Raw genomic sequence first — 24,707 nt, 5'->3', positions numbered from 1 at the left:
AGTTATCAAAACAAGTGGCATTTCATTCTAGAGCAGGAACTAAAATGAAATACTTTCCCCGCACAGATCAATGGCACTTTAGCCTGCCAGTGGAGTGATTACCATTATGTGGGTTACAATGCATCTGCTATATCCCTTCTGATGGAACTGGTATTTCCTTCTTTGACAATTGCAGACTATGTGCTGTATGTTACAGCATACCATATGTCAATGCAACAACAAGAGCTCATTTTCTTGTGCACATGAGCACTGCTCTAATCAAAGACCCAAAGACTAAACCTGGCTCTTTCCCCTCTGGAAACCTGAATTAGATTCTACCAGGAGCCACAAGATATACGTTTGCCTGTCTTGTCCCAGTAGACTGTCATAATCACCAAGCTAATTGCAATTGGCAGTTTTTAAAAATAATGCCTTTGCTGTTCGCACATGGAGACCCAAATATCTTCAAGCTGCAATAAAGACCAAGGCTGAGACAAACAGATAAAGCAGGACATGGGTAAACAGTGGGCCTTTGTCTCCAATGCTGTCAGTTCCACATGCTTATAGAAATTTGAACCTTTCACAATACAGCTAAAGTGGTTGAATCCCATGCAAGACACCACTGTTATGTCAGAGGTACTACACATTGTGGTGCTGTGCAACTGTTGTGTGCCTTAGGCACATGTATAAACTGTTTTGCTGTTTAAGCTGATTTATTTGACTTTTGTTTCACTACCACTTTGTCAGCACAGTTAAAACATTGCCATACATTGTTTTTAAGTACTGCAATGTCCTTTGTGCATGTCTGTTTTACACCTATCAAAACTTTTCATTTACTAACATTTACTACATTTACTAACAGGCTGACAGTCAGTTAATGATTCTGTTTTCTCTCAAATTGTACTTTTGTAATTACAGGACCTCCAAAGCTAAACCAATGCTACATAATTTTTCTGACGAATGTACCTCATGCTAGCATGGCTACTGTTCCAGCTCAGGGTTGGTTGCTACCGACAGCTGAAATGCATACCCACTGACTCAACATTGAGAATGGACAGAGAGACTTAAAACAATTGTAAGACTAGCAAACCAGCAAGGAACTACTAACAATAATTGAACTGCTCTTTCATGCCACAAAATGTTATTCTTTAGAAAATGTGCCTTTAGCACTTTTAACACTCCCCAATGTATTGCTATTCCTTTTTTCATCCAAACACCACTGTAGTAAATGGCATGTTTAAATACAATTACCTTCTCTGTTTTGATAGATGTAGAAACATATTACTGGATTTTATGACAGAGGCAGAAATTAGTTGTTATTTTATTGAGACTGTGATACAAACAAGTCTCATGTCACCCTGTAAGCCATATTCGTGTATTACTATCCTCCCAAAACCAGAGACATAAATATTTCATATTATAGCTATTTGTCTGCTTCCGTGATACAGATGTGGGGATGAATTCTGGCACTTGTCAGGCCATGAAAAATAACCCACAGACTAATATTTGTCAGGCTAGTGATTATTGATTACACAGTAACACTGTGTTAGGGAAAAGGTGAGCAACATTCCACCAAACAAAGATATGAAAAAGTGAACAGTTACTTCAGTTCATGGCAGAGTCCTGCACGGGTCCGAATTTTACGACCAGCTTCCGACCAGGACCCGACCCAAACCCACGACCCGACCCGACCCACTTTAATAAGACCTGCAACTTGACTTATCCTTTACCTACTGCCTGCGTCGATTGACTCTCTCACATTCACACACAGATATCTCTACCATTCTCCACAGATTGAGTTTATACAATAGGCTATACAGCGTGGTAGCTTTCTCTAGTGGTCTGGATATATTTTAACATAATAACATATTAACTATCTCTACTCACTTTACTATAAAATACCTGTCTATTCATTTTGTGCCACCAGTTGAAAGGGAGCTACACCTATGCTTTTGCAGAGATGATACACCAGTTTTGTGGCTGTCGTACACAAAAACATAATGACAGGTTTTACAAGCAACAAATCCAGTCACATGTTCATTATTTTCATTCGCTATGATTCCAAAAGAATTGCACACTACTGACTTACCTCTCAAACTATTATCCACTACATGATATAAACCCTGCGCTATATTTTGTTTCAGCTCGTCCACAGACATTTTTAACATCACCAGGCAGACGTGATAAAAGGATCTTGCAACGTATCAAAGCGGCAAAACAAACAGAGAGCACTGCTTAGTCAGCTGACTCGTCTCTAATTGCCCACTGCTTTGGTACAGACAATACATTTACCTTCTAACACGTTATTTGGGAAAGGGTTACAGACGAGTACGCTGAAAGGACAGAAAACGTTTTAGGTGATTCAAACTCAGACCCAAGCCTGACCCGAAAATGACATTTTCTGACCCGCACCCGAACCACAAACCGCAAAAAAGTTCACATTCTGACCTGAACCTTTGCTTTGCGGGTCACCCGCAGGCATCTGCAGGTACCCGACCTGATGCAGGATCAATAATTTTGTATCTTTGTTTTCTCATTTATCACCTGCTTACTGCATGACAGTGCTGACAATGCTGCCAGCATTTCCGTTGGCAGCATTGTCATTGCCAGCACTGTCGCTGCCAGCGGTGGCATTGTCAGCATTGCCCCTGCCAGAATGCCTCGCACCACTGACAGCGTTGGGGACACCCCCGGCAGAAGGAGGAGGTGAGGAGACCACCTCCACCACAGTCCCGATCACCAACACACCCACAAAACTCCATGTAGAGAAAGATGAACGTCAGGGGAGGGGGTTGGTGTTTTAGGTGGCCGATGGCAACCATGTGTGCGCGGGAAGGAAAGTGGCTGTGTGGTAGGATGAAAGCCCTGCTGGTGCACAGGTGTGTGGGGAATACTGGGTGGCAGGGAGGGATTTAAATTCCTCCCTGCAAAAACACGTGGGAATACAGGTGTATAAAGGGTGATGACAGGTGTTAGTTTACAATTGTGATGGTGATGGTACGGTGCGGTGCTGGTTTTGTTTATTTGTTGTTTTTGTAAATAAATACGTGTGGGCACTTAAACTGCAGCATTCTGGTCAGCGCTTCATTCCCAACGCTACCCAGTCACACTTCTTGCTTCCTAAAGGCCATGCGTAAGCTAGTTTATTTACAATATATTTATTAAGTCATCAAAACCTCTCGCTGTTTTACCAGTTTTTAATGGACTGTTATCCTATGTATTATAATCATTTTCATTGCCTTTGGTGTTATGTTTTTTGTTGTTTGGATCTGCATTTGTAGGCAAAGGATGAAGCACTGAGCAGTTTTGGAAAATCTGATATCACTAATACATATCTTTTTTTTAGTTTTTTAAGATAAAACACAATATGATTTAAGTGCTCCTTGAATCTCATAATTATCATGGTTTCAGGGGTATTCTACCAACTCAGAAACCAAAGAGAGAGCTACAGAAAGAAGCATGGTATGAATCTGAAAGGGTCGATAAGCCTTATCAAACCCTGTAATGCCTGTCACCATGGAAATGTAATAGAACTGTTTGAGCCGTTCTCTAATCTGGTTGAAGAAAGCTTTAGAGGGCTGTAACACACTTGAGAAAAGACAGAGAGCCTGTCTAAATATAATAATACACTGTCTGTGATATACAGGGCCATAGAAGACAGATTTCATTAAGTAAACATGCATTTAAATGTTTTTTTTAAGTTAAAAGTAGAAATACAAAACTGTGGCATTTTTCTTTGTGAACGTGAAAAATCTGCCGAATTTAATACCAGCCAAAATGTCCCGTTATACGGTAACTGTACTCAAACTGAGATGTTTTGAACTCTCTGAACTATGACCATGTCATCAATGACTTTGCATCACTAAAGGCAAGAAAAGTTCATTTGTAGGCACTAGGTTTCGTTTCTATTGGTGCATTCCATTGGACATTTACAAAGATTTTGAACCTTTTTTCTATTATTTTATTCACTGACTGCACGTTCGGGACTGTGAGGTTGGGGGATGCTGGATTTATATCTCGCACAGGGCACTATCAAGGATCGGTACAGCTCAGGTGATATACTGGTTGCACCATTTCCTTGAGAAAGATACTACGCAAACTGATCCTTCCTGTATAACAGTAGGTTAACAGATTTACTCAAAAGAAATCCAGAGTCTGGCTACATAGAAATAATAAAAAATGTACAACCACTTAGATGAATTGCTAACATAGAAAAGAGGGAAATGGTATTACTAAAGTGTTTCATACGTAAAGAGAAATTTGGTCAATGTTACTAATTGCTTAAAGAAGAAATATTGTTTTAAACCACCATATACAATTTGAAATATCTCACATATAACTAATGGATTTTCCTTCCAGTTTAGAAACACTTTATATATAATTTTCTGTTTCAGTCGTCACATTCTGATGACTTCTTAATACTGTACTCAGAAGTTTATTTCAGTTTACTTGTGACATCCCTGTGACATCCCTACTGGAAGTATGAAATCCATCTGTGTCAGATCCAAGGCCCCTGCATGTAAATATGTGGCTGGGCTGAGGCCCCTGCATGTAAATATGTGGCTGGGATGAGGCCCCTGCATGTAAATATGTGGCTGGGCTGAGGCCCCTGCATGTAAATATGTGGCTGGGCTGAGGTCCCTGCATGTAAATAATTTGGTGTAGGATGTAAGTTTGACAGGGATGGTGTTAAAATTCCCAAATTTGTTAATTGATCTTAAGGAATAGTATAACTTTAGTTCCTTATAGCCAGCTATTAATTTCAAGCAATTAAATCTGTCTGGCCCCCACCCTCTTCTACTGTAATTAGCGCTTTTCAGACAGTTTTAATAAATCTTTCAGTAAGCTTGGTTTACAACTCCCCACCTCCACCTGCAGCTAATGTTATTCACTCCAGAGTGTAGATCTTTTGCTTTTTTACATGTATTCATTGATTTACAAAAAGACTGTTTTACTGGTCATATAATATCTAAAATTTAAAAATTAAATAAAATAAAAGATAGAGGCATTTTTCTCTTGTTGGTTCCCTTTCCCGTCTCGTTCACAGAGGTGCCCATTTTTGCTTCACTCATGCACAGTCATAGCCAAAAGCAACTTCTCACAGGTAGTGATTCAGCGCAGTTGGCCATTTTGACTATCATGGCCTTGCAATACCGGCGGTGGAGCGAGCCCCTGTCTCCATCGATGTGGTTCACTTTACAAATTAAAAATGACATGACTAGTGAGAGTTCAATCTTTCTGTCTCTGTCCTTACACAGGATGAGCTATTATCCTGGAATCAAGCTGTAAAAAAGTTCATCTTTACTCTTGTTTTCTCAACCCAATGCCTTGTGAAAGAGAACGCGGGCACCTCACTGATCGTCCAGCAGCTCTGCCTTTCACTATGGACATTTTTCCAAATTGAAAATTGCCAATCAGATGTGTTTCTGTGTTATCCTCTGCACTTTATTGGGGGGCGAGGGGCAGGTCAATTTGGTGATACAATAGTGTACAGACACTTTTACATTATATCTGTCCAACAATGGATAACAGGAGCTATGTTGCATCTGTTCGCTTTTCAAATAAGACAGCCATAGAAGAAGCCATTTCTATAATTTTCATCAAATGTCTTTTTAAATAGACACGATTTTAACACCAGGTTTTGGCCAACACTGAATACAGTGATTGAAAGGTGTCCAAATCCATCTAATACCTTTTATGTTAAAATTGGTTATGCAGTGGTACAATAATTGTTGAGACCTTGAAACCAACATCTTTGTAACTAAGTGGTGGTGGCATCACCAAGGAAACTGGGATGAGTAATGTGCACAGAAGCCTGCTGTGACATTACAAACATTTTCTGCTACAAGGAAATTGGTCCTTAAAACTTTAAGAGAGGTTGAATTGGAATAAAAGCAATTTTGACCGCAAACACAAAGCAAAGAGTAACCAATGTTAAGATTCGATAAAACTCCACAATGTTTCACTATTAAACGCTGTACAATTATTTGTACAGCGTTTTCACAGTTTGATTTGCTGTGGAAATTATTTGGATTTATTCTAAGTTTCAAGTGAGATTCAGCCATGATGGTCTGACAGTAACGTTAGGTAAAGACATATCATCCAATACCACCTCTTGCATAGCATTATCTTATTAGATAAGGCTCAAACGGAAAGTGCACATGTTTGCAGAATGCACATTTTCCATTCTTCAATGAGAAAGCAGTCTGTATTTTGATGCAGATTGCTTTGCACCTGGAATATGCTTCAGGCACTTAGAAAAGCATGGTTCAACAGGATACCAAAATTGTTGGCAAAGGCAAAAAACATCCATACATTTTTTTAAAAACTGCATTTAGCTGTTAAACCCAAGTGTGTATATTTGATTACTGTTTGAAATCAACTGTGATGTAACTGTTAATGATATTCTATAAGCTTCAGGGTGAAAGGATGTTACTGGCTGCTGAGCACATTAGTCAATAGGGGGGAAATGGCTGGTTAAAGGGGTAGGGCCAATTTCACTCTCCTGATGAAATGACTAAGGAATCATAAAACTCCACCAATATAGCACAGACAAACAGATCACCATGTATTATAAGAAAATGAACTAAGAAAAGTGTATGATTCGGTGGAGTTGATATATAAAAGAGCTTGTGACATTGCCCTCAAGGAAGGTTTAAATCATTGTTTCTGGATCCAATTATTTGTATAATCATAATTTATTATAATACGGTCCAGAAAAACAAAGTTTCACGTTTCATCAGTTGAGTAGTAATCAAAACCTGCCCGAGTCACTTTAAAAATCCTTATTTTGCAAATGTAAAAGAAAGCATTACGCAGGCAAAGTAATTACATTTTTAGAACTGTACAGAAATGCGTAATGAGTGTTTCACCATCATTTTTTTTTTATAAAAGTAAACAAACTTGGTGCAATTATATAACAAAAGGTCACAGAGACTACCTAATTTACAAAATATTGTTGCCTTCAATTACATATTCCTTTAATAATGCATTACTCCCATTTTTACTAGGTTTGCTATTTTTCCCCTGCATACATATTTATGCTACACATATTTAATCATGATATATCAGTATTGTCCCTTATAAACTGCTATAAAACTTTACATTAGAAAAAGCAAAGCAAACTATTGTGAAAACATGGTAATGCATAGGTAAGCATTGTAAAGAACAACCAGCTATGGTAAAGCATATGAACAAACATGGCAAACCAGGGTACTTTGTGGTACATGCATAGTATAAACAAGGGTAAAGCGTTGTAAAACTGTAAAAAAAAACTGTGGTCAACTTTTATAAGGGGTGTGTTGCTATAAGAAGAAACCTATTTTTGAAGCATGGACTCCATTTCTGTCACTAACAAAAAACATATCATACAGCTTACAAGTCTCCCTGTAATTTAAAATGGTTTAGTGGTTTCTGCTGGCTATTTTTGTAGCTTTTATTACAGGCCAAATAAAAGATAAGTGTTACAGACCATAAAAAAGCTGTGATAAAGAACAATTACTATGGCCTCCTGGAACAGAACTGGTTTTGTCAAGGAAAAATCTAATCTTTTGATCACACATGTCGTAACTTACAAAATCTAGGGGACATCAGTGTGTATATTTCTGACTACTGTTACTGACCTTCCTGAAGGTCACAGCAAGGCTGGAGACTGTCTGCTTTGATATCACCGTGTAACAATTTTTATTTTTTTTTGGTTCCTGGGTAGTAAGTGTCATTTCCTAATTGCTAATGCCTCAAAAGTATAGAAAATGGCTATTATTCCCCACAAACTTTGCTTTGGTGACCAGGACAGTGATATTTTGAAATTTACCTATTTCCAATGAGAAAACGGGCTAATTTGTGTCTTTTCGTTCACATAGTCAGAAAAAAAACAACATATGAATCCAAATTAACATGTATTTATACTAAAGTAATACAAAAATGACTACAAAAGATTTAGAAGTGAGCAGTTTTTCGAGATTTACGATTATACTGTTAATCACTTTCACAAATCAGCCCCCAAATGTAGTCTCCCATCATGTTCTCGTTATACTGTCCTTGGTAACGGCGTTCAAAGTCCAGTATATCCTGGTGGAAGCGCTCGCCTTCCTCCTCCGAGTACGCTCCCAGGTTCTCCTTGAATTTATCAAGATGAGCATCAAGGATATGGACTTTGAGGGACATCCTACAGCCCATTGTGCCGTAGTTCTTCACCAGAGTCTCAACCAGCTCCACATAGTTTTCGGCCTTGTGATTGCCCAGGAAGCCCCGAACCACTGTGACAAAGCTGTTCCAAGCTGCTTTCTCCTTACTAGTGAGCTTCTTGGGGAATTCATTGCACTCCAGGATCTTCTTTATCTGTGGTCCGACGAAGACACCGGCTTTGACCTTTGCCTCAGACAGCTTAGGGAAGAAGTCTTGAAGGTACTTGAAGGCTGCCGACTCCTTATCTAGAGCTCTGACAAATTGTTTCATAAGGCCCAATTTGATGTGCAGTGGTGGCATCAGCACCTTCCGGGGGTCCCAGCCGTACTCATCATACTTCAAGGTGTCCAGCAAGGTCTTGATGCTGTTGTAATCCTCTTTGAGGTGCACCGAGTGAGCCAGGGGAAGAGACGGGTACTTGTTACCATTATGGAGCAGCACGGCTTTGAGGCTCCTGGATGAGCTGTCATTGAAGGACAGTACAACGAGAACATGATGGGAGACTACATTTGGGGGCTGATTCATGAAAGTGATTTACAGTATAATCGTAAATCTCGAAAAACTACTCACTTCTAAATCTTTTGTAGTCATTTTTGTATTACTTTAGTATAAATACATGTTAATTTGGATTCATATGTTGTTTTTTTCTGACTTTATGTGAACGAAAAGACACAAATTCACCCATTTTCTCATTGGAAATAGATAAACTTCAAAATATTACTCCTGGTCACAAAAGCAAAGTTTGTGGGGAATAATAGCCATTTTCTATACTTTTGAGGCATAAGCAATTAGGAAATAACACTTACTACCCAGGAACAAAAATTGTGTTACATAGTGTATTCTATTACCAGATTAACCTGACATGTTACTCACAGAGGGAAGTGAGGCTTTTTACCAAGCTCTTCCTTTCTAGCAAAAGGTTTCCCTTTTTTTTTCTATTGTTGATTTTCAACAGGAATTCATAACAGAAATCTGAAATAATTTCTACTGAATATTCTTTGCAAATTGTAATCATTCACATCCGACTTTCCTTTTCAGAACCTAGTTGAACATGTGTGCTATGGAAAAAATGAAAGTAAATGTAAATAAAAACTACTGTTAAAATGGGAAACATCATTCCACCGTTAAAAAGACAAACATTCAAAGGTGCCTCTTCAGAAAAATGGTAATCCATAAAAAAAAAAGTATTTCAAACCAAAGAATCTCCTATATTGGTCCACTACCATATCAGTGACACCACCAGCTCTATAATATAGCAAATAGCACCACACATCATCTATCATTATCACATCATACAGCAGCCTTTTGTTGTTGAGAAATAAGTGTCAAATCTGAAAAAGCTTATTTTGTTGTAAGGAACAGCCTATTACAGCCTCCATGTGGTTATTACAAAACAGTTGCCTTTTCTGAAGGTAATTCATAATGACTGCATTACTGAATGATCCTTGGTCCTTGTTATTCTTTGTTGTAGGAATTAAATAAGGATGACTATTTGTCAGTCTAGACAATGATATCTATATGTGTCTTGGTCTGTTACAGTATGGATAAAAGCCTGCACATTCCCTGAAATAAAGCATTTTCATATTTTATGTTTTGCCATTTTCCAGATTGGCATTAGTACACCACAGTACAGTATAGACTTAGATTTTTTTAATGTGTTTCCAATTAGCATTGACCCAGGTGGTCTTGATCCACCTGGTCACTAATAACTTCCTGAAGTATACACACAGAGTCAGCATGCAAACTGCCTGCACTGTGATTATTATTTATTCATGTATTTATTTATTTTTAACTTTCAAAATGTCTTTAAAAGTTAAAAAGGCAAAGCAAGCTGAGACTTACTTATACAGTTGTATAACGTTAGGCCTGTTTTTATTAAATCTTTTAGGGCCAGTGACTACATATTTTCCAATCACAAGGCACAATCTCTGTGTTTAGTTTAGCAAATAGATTTTCTATCTGTCCCAGTGGAGAGCCGCCTTTTTAGAAAAGAGGCCTGATGGTGACTGAGCCACTAAGGCAGGTTGGCAAGAGTCACTGGCTCCCAGAGGGAGAACATTGGAGGCGAGGGGAGAAGCACAGAAACACAGGCACATGGTAAGTATGCTTTCAAGTCATTCATGTGTGTGCTTGGGTGTGTGGGGGATATTGTAGTATATTCATGTTGTTTACACAGTTCATTTGGGTTTGTAGAAATGGACATCAATGAGTTTTTTTTTTTTAAATAATGGCATTTTATTGATGTTTAAAGCCTCACACACTATATTCACTGTATTCAACAGTCTTCAGAAGTTGCAAGGAATGTCAAAGACTGAAATGGTCGCAATAGCTTATGACAGATTTTAAACAGAAGAAACTACTAAAAACAAAAAAATAAGCAAAAAGGTTGCTAGGTAACTAAAGGTTGTCAGAAGCTAAGAACCAGGTTATAGTTTTGTTATATTTAACAGTATCAATCTGATGATTTCAGCCCAAACTTCTGCAAAAAAGGAGGTTGATAAATACGCACACCAGAGGAGTCATTTTTCACCCTCAGGAGCAGCAGGGAATTGTATTAATGCCCTGCACGCACTGAGAGGCCTCTAAGGTCCAATCTGTTGCCCTTTGGCATTGACACAGATGTAATCCAGCTCAGTCACAGCCATTGCATGCTCTCCCTGTCCCACTGCACTGCCTTCCCTAGTTACCTTCCTCCCTACTGTGCCATACCCTATTGTGACATCAGGCTGCCTGTTTAACATGCGGCCAATCACTAACCTCCATGTACGCTCTCTATTAATGTACCCCAAAGCAACCCAGTAACATAGCATAAATATGGGTATAGTAGCAAAAGTCCCTTGCCAATTACTAATAAAGTGATGGTACACTAACCCACCGGTCCATTCCTATACATTCCTGTACAGTGTCCTATACCTTTAAATCGAAAACACAATATACTACAATACTGTAACAGTGTCCTTCTCCTAAAAAACAAATAAACAAAAAAACTACAATAGAACAGATATTTTATGATATTTCAGAAAAAAACACTGCATACTGTACTTGTATACCTCAATCCAAAGATCAGAAAATTTAGTCTAAACATTTTCATTTTCACTGAAACAAACATCACAAATCATGCCTGACTGACCACCACCAACATAATGCATTCCTATTGAACTATCCCCTTTGAAGTGATATAAAGCAGTATCATCAGTTCAAAGCAGCACACTTCAAAATGCTTACTTAAAATGCAATGCATGTAAGTGAGTACACTGACCAATCTAGCCAGCCTTTAATTGATTCCTTGCGCTGGATGTCTCAATCACTTTCATGACATGTAATCATTAATTGAGATGTAAGGGGAGAGGTAAATATTGGCGCTTGGTTACCTTTGTAGCTTGCTAACTTTTACAAAAGTCCTCTTTAGAAAAATCCTCAGAATTCTCCATCATACAGATGCAGCTTATGTACTTTTCTCCTTCATCACTTAAATCCCAAAACAATTTATCTTCAAGCTCTCGCAGAAAGCTAAGGTGATCCTCTGCATGCTGGCCTGTCAGATCTCATTCTGTGAAGATTATGTTGTTGTTTTTTCTTTTCTTTTCTTGTACTCCAGCCTCCTTTATCGTTCTAACCCATATTCTCATTCTGCTGCTGTCTTCCCATTTATTTATGCAAATGTCTCACTGGAAGTCAAAAGCCAGCTTAGTAACTTTGTGATTTACACATCCAAGTAATACTTTTGTATTGGCAGGCGAGAGATTTGATTAGCCCTTGCCTTCTCCTCCTTTTCCTCTCTTAAATGTCAATGAAAACAGCCTAAGCGATTGAGACGTTTGGTAGCTACACGTTTTTGATACTGTCAGACATTGTAATAAGCAGTCAATATTTCATGACCCCGTTAATTGCATCAACCTAGGGACCTGCCAGTGCCATGTTCATGAACATTAAGTACTTCCAGACATCCGTCCCTGGTTTGACTACTTTGAAATGCAAAATCTATACAAATATATATATATATATATATATATATATATATATATATATATATATATATATATATATATATATATATATACAGACGTGCTCAAATTTGTTGGTACCCCTCCACAAAAAAACAAAGAATGCACAATTTTCTCTGAAATAACTTGAAACTGACAAAAGTAATTGGCATCCACCATTGTTTATTCCATATTTAATAGAAATCAGACTTTGCTTTTGATTTTTTATTCAACATAATATTGTAAATAATAAAACAAATGAAAATGGCATGGACAAAAATGATGGGACCTCTAATCTAATATTTTGTTGCACAACATTTAGAGGCAATCACTGCAATCAATTAAATAAACTAATTAGTTTGAAATATCACTATAATCCAATTATTTATTATCTTTTCTAAGGGGTACCAACAAATGTGTCCAGGCCATTTTAGAATATCTTTGTAGAATAAGCAATAATTCATCTCTTTTCACAGCTTCTTTGCTTTATTCTATGACATCCCAAAGGCAAGCAAGTGTACATGATAAAATAGCTTTTAATTTCAACACTTTTCAGGAGGAATGAAGCATTATTTCAATGAGCTGTAAGGGTACCAACAAATTTGAGCACGTCTGTATATATATATATATATATATATATCTCTATCTCAACATGGAACTACATTATTACTGTTCAGACAGACGCTGCCCATTTTGTTCTCAAACCTTCCTCACAGAGGTGCAAGCAACGTGCACGGTTTATCTAACTTTTTTTTTTTTTTTTTGCTGCCCGTTTATCTAACGGGCAGCAGTGTGGGGTAGTGGATAGGGCTCTGGACTCTTGACCAGAGGGTCGTGGGTTCAAGCCCCCGGTGGAGGACACTGCTGCTGTACCCTTGAACACGGTACTTTACCGAGATTGCTCCAGTAAAAACCCAACTGTATAAATGGGTAACTGTATGTAAAAATAATGTGATATCTTGTAACAACTGTAAGTCGCCCTGGATAAGGGCGTCTGCTAAGAAATAAATAATAATAATAATAATAATAATAATAATAATAATAATAATAATAATAATAATAATAACTTCACCCCTCCAAGAGAATAATGAGAACTCTTCCAGAGACCATGTCAGAGACCGCAAATGTGAGATCCTGGATGACTGGAAACAGTAATATCTTTCAGACACAACAGATATAATTCTTTAAATCCTCAGATTTAGAAGTAATAGAATCTATCAAACAATATTTGATAAGGAATATATAGTGCTGTTTGCGGTTTGTAAATCATTCATAATCTATTTTGGCAGAGTATGATTGATAATATGTGTGTATATATATTTACAGCTATGGTCAAAAGTTTTGCATAACCGTATAGAATTAACTCATCTATGCTTCATAAAGTTGAATGAAATCTGCTGAATGATGTCATGTTAACATATTGAATTACAGATAAAATATAATCCCTGAATTAATTGATTTAATATAAAAAATGTACACATTTATTCCAATTAATTAAAAATATAAACAGAATATCGAATGGCCTAAAACACCTTATTGTATTGTTGAACATCATAGAATTAATCCATTTAGTCAACATGTATGATAACCTGATATTTAATTTGTTAAGTGGCTGCATAAATATTTAACTTCCCATCTGGCCAATTAATTCCAGACAATATGTTGCACTGAGATTTTATATTCATCTCTTCCATTTAACAAAATATTTTAATGTCAGGTTGTCATCACCTATCACACACATTCCTTAGCTGACTTTAGTGTGACATGTTAATTAGCTGTCTAAGTTGTCTATGTATCTAAGACAACATTAAGAATCACATTGTGCCTAAAGAATTCACTAACAAAATATATTCCATTCTTGTCAACACCCCATAAGTTTGATAAGGGGTATTTAGATAAGAATGAGTGTAAAACCAAATGTCTGAAAAAATGTCTCACAATTGGTTTGACAACATAACCAGGATTAGAAAACATCCTCCTGGAAACTGTCTCTTTAATTAGGATACAAAAAAAACACATTGTCCAATTTTGGTTTACCTATTTAGTATTATGATATAGATCAGCTTCAAAGGTTTAACATTTGAAATGCATTATAGTATTGTGTACAATAAGAGCAAACAGACCGCAATGAAGCACAGATGACTATAAAAAGCAAAGAATTCAGAGAAAATTGTGGTCTATTGAAATCATGACATGACATAGCAAATAGAGCATTCAGTGGGAAGAAACTGATCAGACCAGCAAATAAAAACAGCTAATTTCTGCAAAAAGATAATGTCTCCCATTGAAATACAATACATTTAGCACTGTATCATGTACTGTTCCTAACGCGGTAACGGGGACATTTTCCAAGATACGGAGGATTTAAAACAGAATTGTGGCAAAATGTAAAATAATGCCTACACACAAAAACCCCAGAAGAATGTACATTTAATAAAAACCGAAAAACAGAAGCTCTAACTATAATCCATACAAAGATGTTCACCATCCTAGAATTGTATTCTATACTGCTTTATTATTAATACACAAGTAAAAAATCCATCTGTATTTAGTCGTTGTCAATTTTTTTCAAGGGAAAGCATTTTTTAAATTAGTACATTTAAATCATACAGTTTCAATAGTGATGTAGTATTCACTAAAATACCTGATGTGATACTGTAAACTGGTGCATGTTAATTGTTGTCTCTTACTGTCTATTCATCTTGAAATCTGAAATGCTAAAACTGCACACATTCCCTCCATCCCACCAACTTAAATAACTGTAAACTCAGTGACGTTAGTTTAACAATTATGTACCAAATTTAAATGCAATGGGACATCGTGATTTCATTTAGTTAACAGCGAGTCCTAATTTGACAAGGAAAGTGCTACCGGTAAAACAAAAAAATGTAATCTAGAAAATATACTAAAATTTGAATCAACATAATTTTTTTTCTTCAAGAACCCTAATTTAATTACTTTAGGTGTACTGTACACACCTTTTGGTAAACCACAGTGACAATTAAATTACTGCTGTGGAATGTCTCCCAAAACAGTATGTTATTAAACATACAGCTGACAACAGGAAAAAACAAAAATAAAACTATGCTGCTAGATCTGGGCATTTAACTTTGACATCATGCACTCCCTCTGTTGACTATAATAATATACAACTTGAAAATATGGTGCTTAAAAGTGTTAAATAAATGTGTTCAGGTGTGTTATGCACTGCCATCACAGATTCTGATTGCTGCAGGGGCTGCTCATGCAAACAAGCCTGGCTTTCTTGTGCAGTGGTTAAGACACTTGCTTGGTGCCCTGACAGAAAGACACAGTCAAACAGGTAGCATCACAAAGAGCCCAATCACGTAGCTTGAGGGACACTTTTTGATAGAGTATAAATCCATTCAAACAAGAGAGCAGATATGATGCAATATGTAACAACTCACAAGAAGACACACAAGTGCAGTGTGAGGCACAAGCACAGCTACTGTAAGTGGATTGCCTCAATACACCCAAACAGCTTCAAGTATTTTATTGTGCTCATAAAATGGCCTTTAACATAATAATGAGATGATATCTAATGAGATCTGAACCTGTGCATTTGTATATGTAGGTTGGAATCCTTTTCATTTTATAATTAACATCACTTCACATATTTAATTTGTTAATTAGGATAATTGAAGACATAAACAACAATAATCAACACATTAGAAGTAGGTTCAAATACGTTAAAGCAGTACTTCAAAGTGCAACTGGCACTCACAAAGCAATGGGATAAGACTGAAAAGGGTGATGAAAAAAACCCTCAATGACACCCCTGGGAGTCAGCCTCTTTGTGTGTCCTTTAATGACAAGGTTACCTAGGTCACACGTACACAGCTGGCCTATGATACACAGCACCATAAATTATATCTCTCGCTTTCCAAAACTTGCAAGCTCACAAGAAAATCACACCTTGCAAGGACAATGCTGTTTTACCTTAAGATTCCCCTTCAACATGTAGTATGGCAACCAACTGCTATCTCCACACAACTAACCGAAAATCTAATATGTGCTTATCACAATCTACTTATTATACGGTATCTGCATTCACTGTCTCTGACATTATCCAATGGAAAAAGATAGACAAGGAGACTAAATGCCTCTTTGAACCAACCTTCAGGATCCAGCAGTTTCTCGATGCCTAGGTGTTGTTTGGCTGTGCTGAATGCATGGTCCAGTTTTTCAATCGCTGACTGATACTTCAGTACGCTGCTCCACTCAAAGAGGTCAGGCCTGGGAGAGGAAACGTGATTATTAATTTAATCTAGTCTCTCTGTGGATGCAATCATTTCTTTGAAAATTGCTGCCCTAAAAATAGAGGCCCAGGGAGTACAACTTTATAGAGATCCAGGCAATATCATAAACTCTGAATTTTACTGTGACGCACTCCAGAATGATTTCTTATGCATGTCAAAGTTTGTTTTTATAAGTGCGGTACTCTTTTTTTAAGATAGATCTGCAGGTATTTACTGTAAAAGTATGTCAATATAAACCAAGTACGAGATTATTATTTGTTTATTTAGCAGACGCCTTTATCCAAGGCGACTTACAGAGACTAGGGTGTGTGAACTATGCATCAGCTGCAGAGTCACTTACAATTACATCTCACCCGAAAGACGGAGCACAAGGAGGTTAAGTGACTTGCTCAAGGTCACACAATGAGTCAGTGGCTGAGGTGGGATTTGAACCGGGGACCTCCGGGTTATAGGGCTGTTTCTTTAACCACTGGATCATAGTGGAGCATGTGGGTGACATTCATAATAAGCTCATTCTGGAATACGGTGAGAATTTGGACTGTTTGGCCGACAGATTGACATGAGTAGTAAGGTTTCAAGAGAGGAGAGCAGGTGAGGGGAGTTTTTCTTTTGTATTAAAATTATGGTTACTTAATGGAAAATTAAATACTGACTTATACAAGATGCAGTGTTGGAGAAATTTACACTATGTTAAAAATCATAAGGTAGGGACATTTGGGCCTGTTTACATAACATAGTGAAATATAAAGCCCTTGTCTGGGTTTAGTCCGTTGATAATGTTGCTCCTAAAATAATACAATTTTAAAGCCAATACATTTTAAACTAATATGTATAATATATTAATCCTGTTAACATATTCCAAGGCTACAGTTTACCCAAGAAAAACTGATTTATTAATACTGCCTTCCCTAGCATGCAGTAAAAACTGACAGTGGCTCTATCTGCTTGCTGGCCTGCCAAGTGCTTGAAAGGCAGAGCACTGAACTATTTAATTAATCTCAAGTTGCTGTCAGAAACTCTGCAAGCCCCACAGGTCGAATGCGCTTTGAAAGATATTATTAGGCACTGTATTTTACAATTTTTTTTATACAAAAAATATGCTGGCAGTAAGCAATATTTACATGTAGAAACATTAATAGCTGGACTTATACATCAATAAATTATGTGTGATGACTTTGGAACAAACAAAGAAGCAGACAACACACATTTTTTTCTGTCCAAGTCAATTTAGATTTTGTTGGCAAGTGGAATCTCTTTATTTGCAATTGGATTAGATAAAAACAGGTTCAAAATGGCGATGCAGTGGCAATTTTGTTTAGGAATTCATGAATGACAGTAAGTATATTTTAACATGTTTAAATGTATACATTTATGGCATTTTTATTGTTCTCATTCATATAGCAGATCCATATGCACAATCGTGTCTGGTCTGTCGCCCTGCCTGTCACATTTTAAATAGTGAACACAATAATTGCCTTAAACTTGAAGGACTTCTTCTCACTTGTATATCAAATCCTTTTAGACCTTTCAGACTGCAGATGGATGAAAGCAGATAAACTGTTGTTTTTATATATAAAAAAATGCCGAACCATTAGATTCATGTATTCTGAGATTATTCGTACTGGTTTGCATTGGTTATTATAACAAAAATAAGACAAACACACAAAGAATTTACAAACACATGTATGATTCCAGTGGGTATAATTCTTCCCTTAATGCTACCACTAATTATTGCCCCAAGAATGAGGCTACAGCGGAATGTGACTGACAATTCAACTGTATTTGGTAATAAGCAAGTACAGATATAGTTTTACGAGAAACCTTTTTATCTACATATCCCAGACAGACATATTGATAAGATAGTCATAGTAAAAATGCAGTCACTTTATTGATTCGCAATGTAAGTACAAACAAGAATACACTCAAATAAAATACACCATTAAACCATGGTAATGGCTTATCAAGACAAAAACATCCAAAAGGAACGACTCCAGTTCCACTAAGTTATTTTGAACTTGATGATGTGGTTATTAAAAAGCGGATTTCAACCAGTAATAGCTCCACATTTGCAGAATTCTACATCATTTTTTTTTTTTTTTTTTAATTTTCATACACAAAACTTTAACTCATGCTTTAACTAACTCTTCTTGTCTAATCCTTTGTTGTAATGTCTGAAAAGAGCTGGTTATTCATTAAACTGTATAACTCAGTAGAAACACTGAACACTTTAAAAAATATATTTAAAAATTGACTCCCTCACAGAACATCTGTGATTGAAGCCTGACATGTGAATGATTCCTGAACAAATTACCTTTATATTACTTCCACTGTCTGGGGAACACTATGGCATGTATTAATGCTGCCATTGTTTCCCTAATGAAGGCTGCATTTCTTAACAATTCTCCTGACAATGGAGTAATGGATTGTAACCCCTCGAAGTTTAAACAAGTACATTGTACTGAACATTGCAATTAACAGCAGCAGTAGCACCAAAGTCACATAATAAGTTGTGAAGCAGCTAATTATGCAGATTGACAATGTTTTCTTTATGATGCTGGATGATTTATTAAAATAGCATTACTGACTGCTTAAAAATGCTCAAGCCAATCATATTTCTTGAAGAAAATAGTGCCAAGTAAATTGACAGGCCTCTATGAATATATATTCGCTTGAAGCATTTTTAGCACAAATAATACTGGAAAATACAAATTATGCATCAGAATATTTTGCTTTATAAAAATAGACACAGATACACGTATTTCCCAAACCTATGGTCCAGGGAAACTCTACATAGTTGAGGTATCTCAAAAGATACCTGTAAAGTATATGTGTCTAGAAGCACTGGGGAGTAAAACATAGCCTTTTTGAAGGGCAATTTGTTATGGGTATAACAGATTACAGATATCTCATGTAATCTTCTTGTTGTTTAGAATCACTTTGTAGATACTTTTCTTTGTTTCCTTGATCACATTCTGACTTTTTTTTTTTTTTAAGTTAAAAGCCACCATAAAGCCCTCAATCATGTCTTCTCTCTAAGTACAGTGGGTACAGAATGTAACCATTAACTTGCAACCCTTTGCCCCCAGAGGATTTCTTATATCCATTGAAGTGCAGTGTATTGCAGATACTTAATACATCTGCACTTATAGAGAAGACATATTTGATTGTTATATTGAGCCCAAAGGGGTGCTTTCTTTTTTTTATTTTGAATTATATCATTAGGATGTGATGAATGAAATAGAAAATGATATATAAAATGAATCTAGACAAGAACACTAAATATGGTATTTCACACCCATACCAAGTCGCCTTTCTCTAAACGTGACTGGTTGTATATATTTCAGGATCCCAAGTCGTAACCCCATTGTGATCAGACTAGTGGCTGGTTTATTGTTCATTGCTAGAATTAGAAAGATGAAAATTATTTTTTCAGCCTTAGATTGTCATTTACTGAATACCACCTATCTTTATTTACACATTTCAGTTTTCATGAAGCGGATATGAACCATCACTAAAGGCTGCAAGATCAATGATATAAAATAAATAAATCGTACCTATGACTATGGATAAGTGCATTGAAGGCCAGACCATCAGACCAGCTGTTGGTGAAATTGACGACATTGACTTCCTGGTAGTCCTGGGTTGACTGGCGGACCCAGCTTAGCAGGATCTTCTCGCTGTTTGTCTGTTGCAAACCAGCCATGATGTTTTTCATTACATCCTTTACCTGTGTGAGAGACAGACATAATGTGATTTTACACCACAAAAAACAGGCAGTAATAACAATCTTGTGGCTTTTGTCATTCTGAATCAAAACCTACTTGTATGTGAGAAATGTTCAGGGACAAAGCTCATTGTGCTGAAAGATTTGGAACAACCATTCAATCCCATTTCAAATATAGACAAAATGTGACAGAAATCCACTAAGAGAAGAACATAATATGCTGTACTACATAATTTATTCCTACATTTAATTACATCAGGTTACCTCTGATAAACTGGAAACCATCAGATGCATTCATGACATTCAGTGAAGCTTTGAAGGTATGACCAGCAATAATGAACTTGGATAAACAGGATTACTCATAACTATCAGTCAATGGATCCATCTCAGTATCCTTCTGAATTGCTTTTGACCCCAATGTATCCCCAACAGTTAGACACATTTGCATGTTAAATTAGCTTACAAGCGTCATAAACAGCCTTTTGATGTATTTTAATGTATTGCATACAATGACCTAATTCCACTAGAGTCGTTTATCAATTTAATGCAATTTTAAAGGTCCAGCATACCTCATGTAACTGTAAGAGAAAGTGGCCCCGCTTGCATGCTAATAGGGCTCTAAACGTTACATGCATTGGTGTTTTTTTTTATTTTTTATAACCATCCTATAATACAGAATAAAAACTGCTTTGTTTTATTAAAATGTCTAAGTAGGAGCTTTGTAAAATTAGTCTCATTGCAGTATACCTCATGCACTACTACAGTATAAGCAACATGACTTCTTAGTGCCACAGTGAAATGGCAGCAGTCACACTTATAATATATGAAAGGAAAACAGCCCATGTATACTTTCTTGTTGCAAATCTATGATTTTGGATGGTAAAAAATATGTCTTATCAAATATGATGAGTATTATGCTTGTACTTAATTATTTTTCTTTTATTTGTTATTATTATTATTATTATTATTATTATTATTATTATTATTATTATTATTATTATTATTAAAAGAATCTTTGTTTTTAGGAAACATAACACAATTGACAGTAAATCTGTACATCTGTTATCCATGACCTATCATCAAACCAACAGTAATGATCCTTTAGTAATCGTTTACTGTGTGTAGGCAATTTATATAGTTTTTCAGAGCCACCTACTGGGCTGTACACTGTTAAATACATGAAGACGTTCCTGGGATGTATCTGGAGTAACATGGGTTAACAATCGGGACAAATAATAAAAGTACCTGACTCTGACATGTGTGTTACAGAATAAAACTATAGAACTAGGCTTTGTATTGTAAAGAATTTGATACTGCTAATATAAATGTCATCTGTTTTTGTACCCATGTACTGCCTTCTGGTCTGGACTAACATCAAACCAGCCTGCCTGCACACCACACATATTTATATGAACAGTCTGATTCCAACCCTGATTCATATGACTTTCAAACCTTATTTATGTCTGTTTCGTGTTGTACAGTGTAACTTTAACAACATCACAACACCACCCTCACCTGCCAGTGGAGGATAATGCTCCAGATCAAACCCAAGGTAAGTTTATGATTTCCATCCACTATGTCGGCACCTCCAATGTTTACCAGCTCAACCTGTTGGTAAAAAAGACAGGAAAACAGTTAATAAATGTTAAAGTTCAAAAATAGAAGTTATTTTCTGAAGCATGCAAATGTAACAAGCAGTACTGTGTCTTCTGTCAGAGAGATGAGATGAGTTGAAAAGCTACAGACGACCCCGGCTCTTTTACATAGTGGTTAAGAGCATCCTGCCTCTCACCTGTTACACTAAGTTTTCATTACTTTTTTTCTGAAAGGAATGCAAAACTAGCAATGAACACATCAGGTATTTTAAATAGAATTATTCTCTCCAAAAGAACCTTTCGCCAGGAAGGTTCTCCACAAGCCAGATGGGACCCCCTGGCCAAATCTATCGTCTCTTATTAGTTTTCCCATTCTCTTCCCTCTAGGTTCCCCTCGGTCTCACCTCTGTGAGGACGGCCCTCCGCGAGGCAAAGGGAAACCCTGTACTCTTTCCTAAGTCACAAAGCACTTCTCGCTTATTCTCAATTTCTGAGATTCTTCCTCCACACAGCCCTTGCTCCTGTCCCGTGAAACAATTATGGAGTAGCAATCAATAACAATCTGGCAGTGTTATTTAATATAGAACCTGTCGTGATTAAACTAACTAAAATGCATATTTTATAAGCGGCTATTTGTCTCACCGGTACCTTCCTTTTATCCTTTTGATATGAAATTAAAAACAATATAAACTTTCCTTCGATTCCTTAGAAATGCGTCATCTCTGCAGTGAATTGTGGGATTGTAGTCCTGGGCGAGGTGTTATTTCTGACTAACACAGCGACAGCTCACGTTAGGTCTTAGGAAAGGTCACATTTATGTGACGAGTCAGTTGCATTTGCTAGTTTTTGCAACATATTTTCATCATCATCATGGCTTTGGTACAGCAGTAGAAATGTCAGCACCCCGGATGAGAGGAAATATCACTTCCAAACAGCTTTTAAAACACTCAGAAGTTAATTGTCATTGATTGGTACTCATTTGTAAAGGGAAGAGCAGCTTTTCTTGTTTTGAAATCAACACATTAATAAATAGGTGTGTTTTGATGTATTTATAGTAATACCTTCTCACAAAAACTTCTTAAAGGCAGCTACTCAAAAAATATGAGTATCAGCAAACCCCTAATGGATTTTCAAAGTGATGGGAATTCACCCACAAATGGTAGACTTGAGGGAGTGGCTAAACAACTAACTCATGGCTGGATAAGGGATAGGGAACAGCTTGCGCTGAATGTTACATAAACCCACAAACAGAAAAGACAGACCAGCAGACCAGTGTAATGAAAGCTGGATCACAACCAAAAAAAATCCTGAACTGAATCTGAAGACTTAGAACCAGCCTTTAGTCGTAGACTGAACATTTTTAGGTTGCTTAACAGATGCAAACTTATCCTGACAGTTTCCACATACTTACCACCCATAATCTTCAAACACTCAATAGTGCTGAGTTTAGTATTTCTCTTACTTACGTTATTTTTCTGTAGGACTTGCAATGCTCGGTTGACATTGTTGAGCGCGTGAACTCTTGTGAAGCCCTTTTCTTTTACCTGAAAGCAAAAATAAAGCAGAAAATATCTTGTAAAATGTCAGAATTTCTGTTGTGTGGAAAATGTTGGTTAATTTTTACAGAATACAGAACACAGTACAAAGTTCAAATACGGCTTCTTCCAAACCAATTTAATTTAAACAGGACGGTTGCATGACCATTTTAATTCAGCCTCAATGTTTTGTTAAAACAAGCCTAGAGGGTATATGCATATGCAATCACGTTGCCTGACACTGAGTGGAGTTTTAGTGGGAATTGTATGTGAATTCCTCCATCACAACTCAGCCTAGTCCAAAGACCAGTCATAAAGAATTCCTTCCATGTATTATAATTTCATATGCCTTACTTTCAGCCCACTCTGATTTTATTTGGCTTCTATATTCCGAATTCTGTCTGCAGAAAACAAAACAAAGACTTTTTTTTTTTTTTACTACAGTACTTGGGAAATAAAGTTATTTTTTACCTCTCAAAACAGGAAACAACTTTGAGGATTGTAAATTAAGTAACAACTTCAATGTCTTTCTTTTGTCAACGTATCATCTGCTTACTCCTGTTTTCTGTATATCATAAGTCTTTGTGCCATTAAGGAAAGAAAATGTGAGTTAAATAAACAAAGCAAATTAGAAATGTCTATACATTTTAAGTGTTCTAAAAGCAATTAAACAAGTCATTGAAATCTGCAGGAGGGGAGCTAAAATGTATGAGATTAAATTCACAGAGATCTTTCCTAATCTTTTTTTTTTTATATAAGAAAGCATCAGAGTTGTCTGAATCACTTTGCAGAGGCAGTAGACAGATAGTGATGACTCACTAGTTCATGGCCTGCTAGGCCTTCCAAGAGCTCCAGAAGCCGTCTCCCATCCTGAAGATCAGTGAAGAGGTCTTCAATCTGAGATTTCCCAGCCTGCACAAAGAAACAGAGAGTAAATGATTACTGTAGCAGGGTACAACAATACACTGATGTCCCATTGGTGGTGTGTCCCAATGCATTACCTCTGCATCTCTAGGGTACCACTCTTAGAAGAAGGTATAAAGAAAAAAAAAGAATACAAATTCTATTATTAGCCATTGCCCTGGAGTTAAAATCCTCCCTCCAAAAGCACATGGGAATGTAGCTGGAGCCGTGAATTGACTAAGTGATTAAATAATTAATTAAGGCTCCAGCCACAGGTGTATAAATAGGGTGATTATGGGTGTTAGCTTGGGTAGGAGGATTGATGTTGGTGCTCTGTGTTGTGCTGTATTCACGTCCGTGTCAGTGTTTCTTCACGTCTCCAAGTGTTTTTGTAGACCTTTAGTTTTGGCCCTTGTGCCGTTTGTTAATGTGTTTTGTTCTGTCTAATGTTTAGTGTTTTGTTTATTTATTTATAATTAAACATGTGCATAAGGCTTTGAAATGTGCAACTTCTGTGTCTG

General features: G+C 36.7%; 1 protein-coding gene across 13 annotated transcripts in view; it reads right to left on the bottom strand.

Moving 5' to 3' along the window:
* LOC117405667 (dystrophin-like) overlaps nt 1-24,707 on the bottom strand; it is a 689,570-nt gene that overhangs the window by 479,808 nt on the left and 185,055 nt on the right. For all 13 annotated transcript variants that reach the window (XM_034008883.3, XM_059030144.1, XM_059030147.1 and 10 more), the window contains exons 3-7: nt 24,103-24,195; nt 23,215-23,292; nt 21,669-21,761; nt 19,984-20,156; nt 16,288-16,406 (exon numbers count right to left, since the gene is read on the bottom strand). In XM_034008883.3, the coding sequence (XP_033864774.3) occupies nt 16,288-16,406; nt 19,984-20,156; nt 21,669-21,761; nt 23,215-23,292; nt 24,103-24,195 (556 nt within the window). The remainder of the gene's footprint in view (nt 1-16,287; nt 16,407-19,983; nt 20,157-21,668; nt 21,762-23,214; nt 23,293-24,102; nt 24,196-24,707) is intronic.

The sequence above is a fragment of the Acipenser ruthenus genome, chromosome 9 (genome assembly GCF_902713425.1).
Source record: "Acipenser ruthenus chromosome 9, fAciRut3.2 maternal haplotype, whole genome shotgun sequence".
NCBI lineage: Eukaryota > Metazoa > Chordata > Actinopteri > Acipenseriformes > Acipenseridae > Acipenser > Acipenser ruthenus.
Note: the sequence above shows the minus strand (reverse complement) of the source record. Positions and strands in the feature narration are given on the sequence as shown.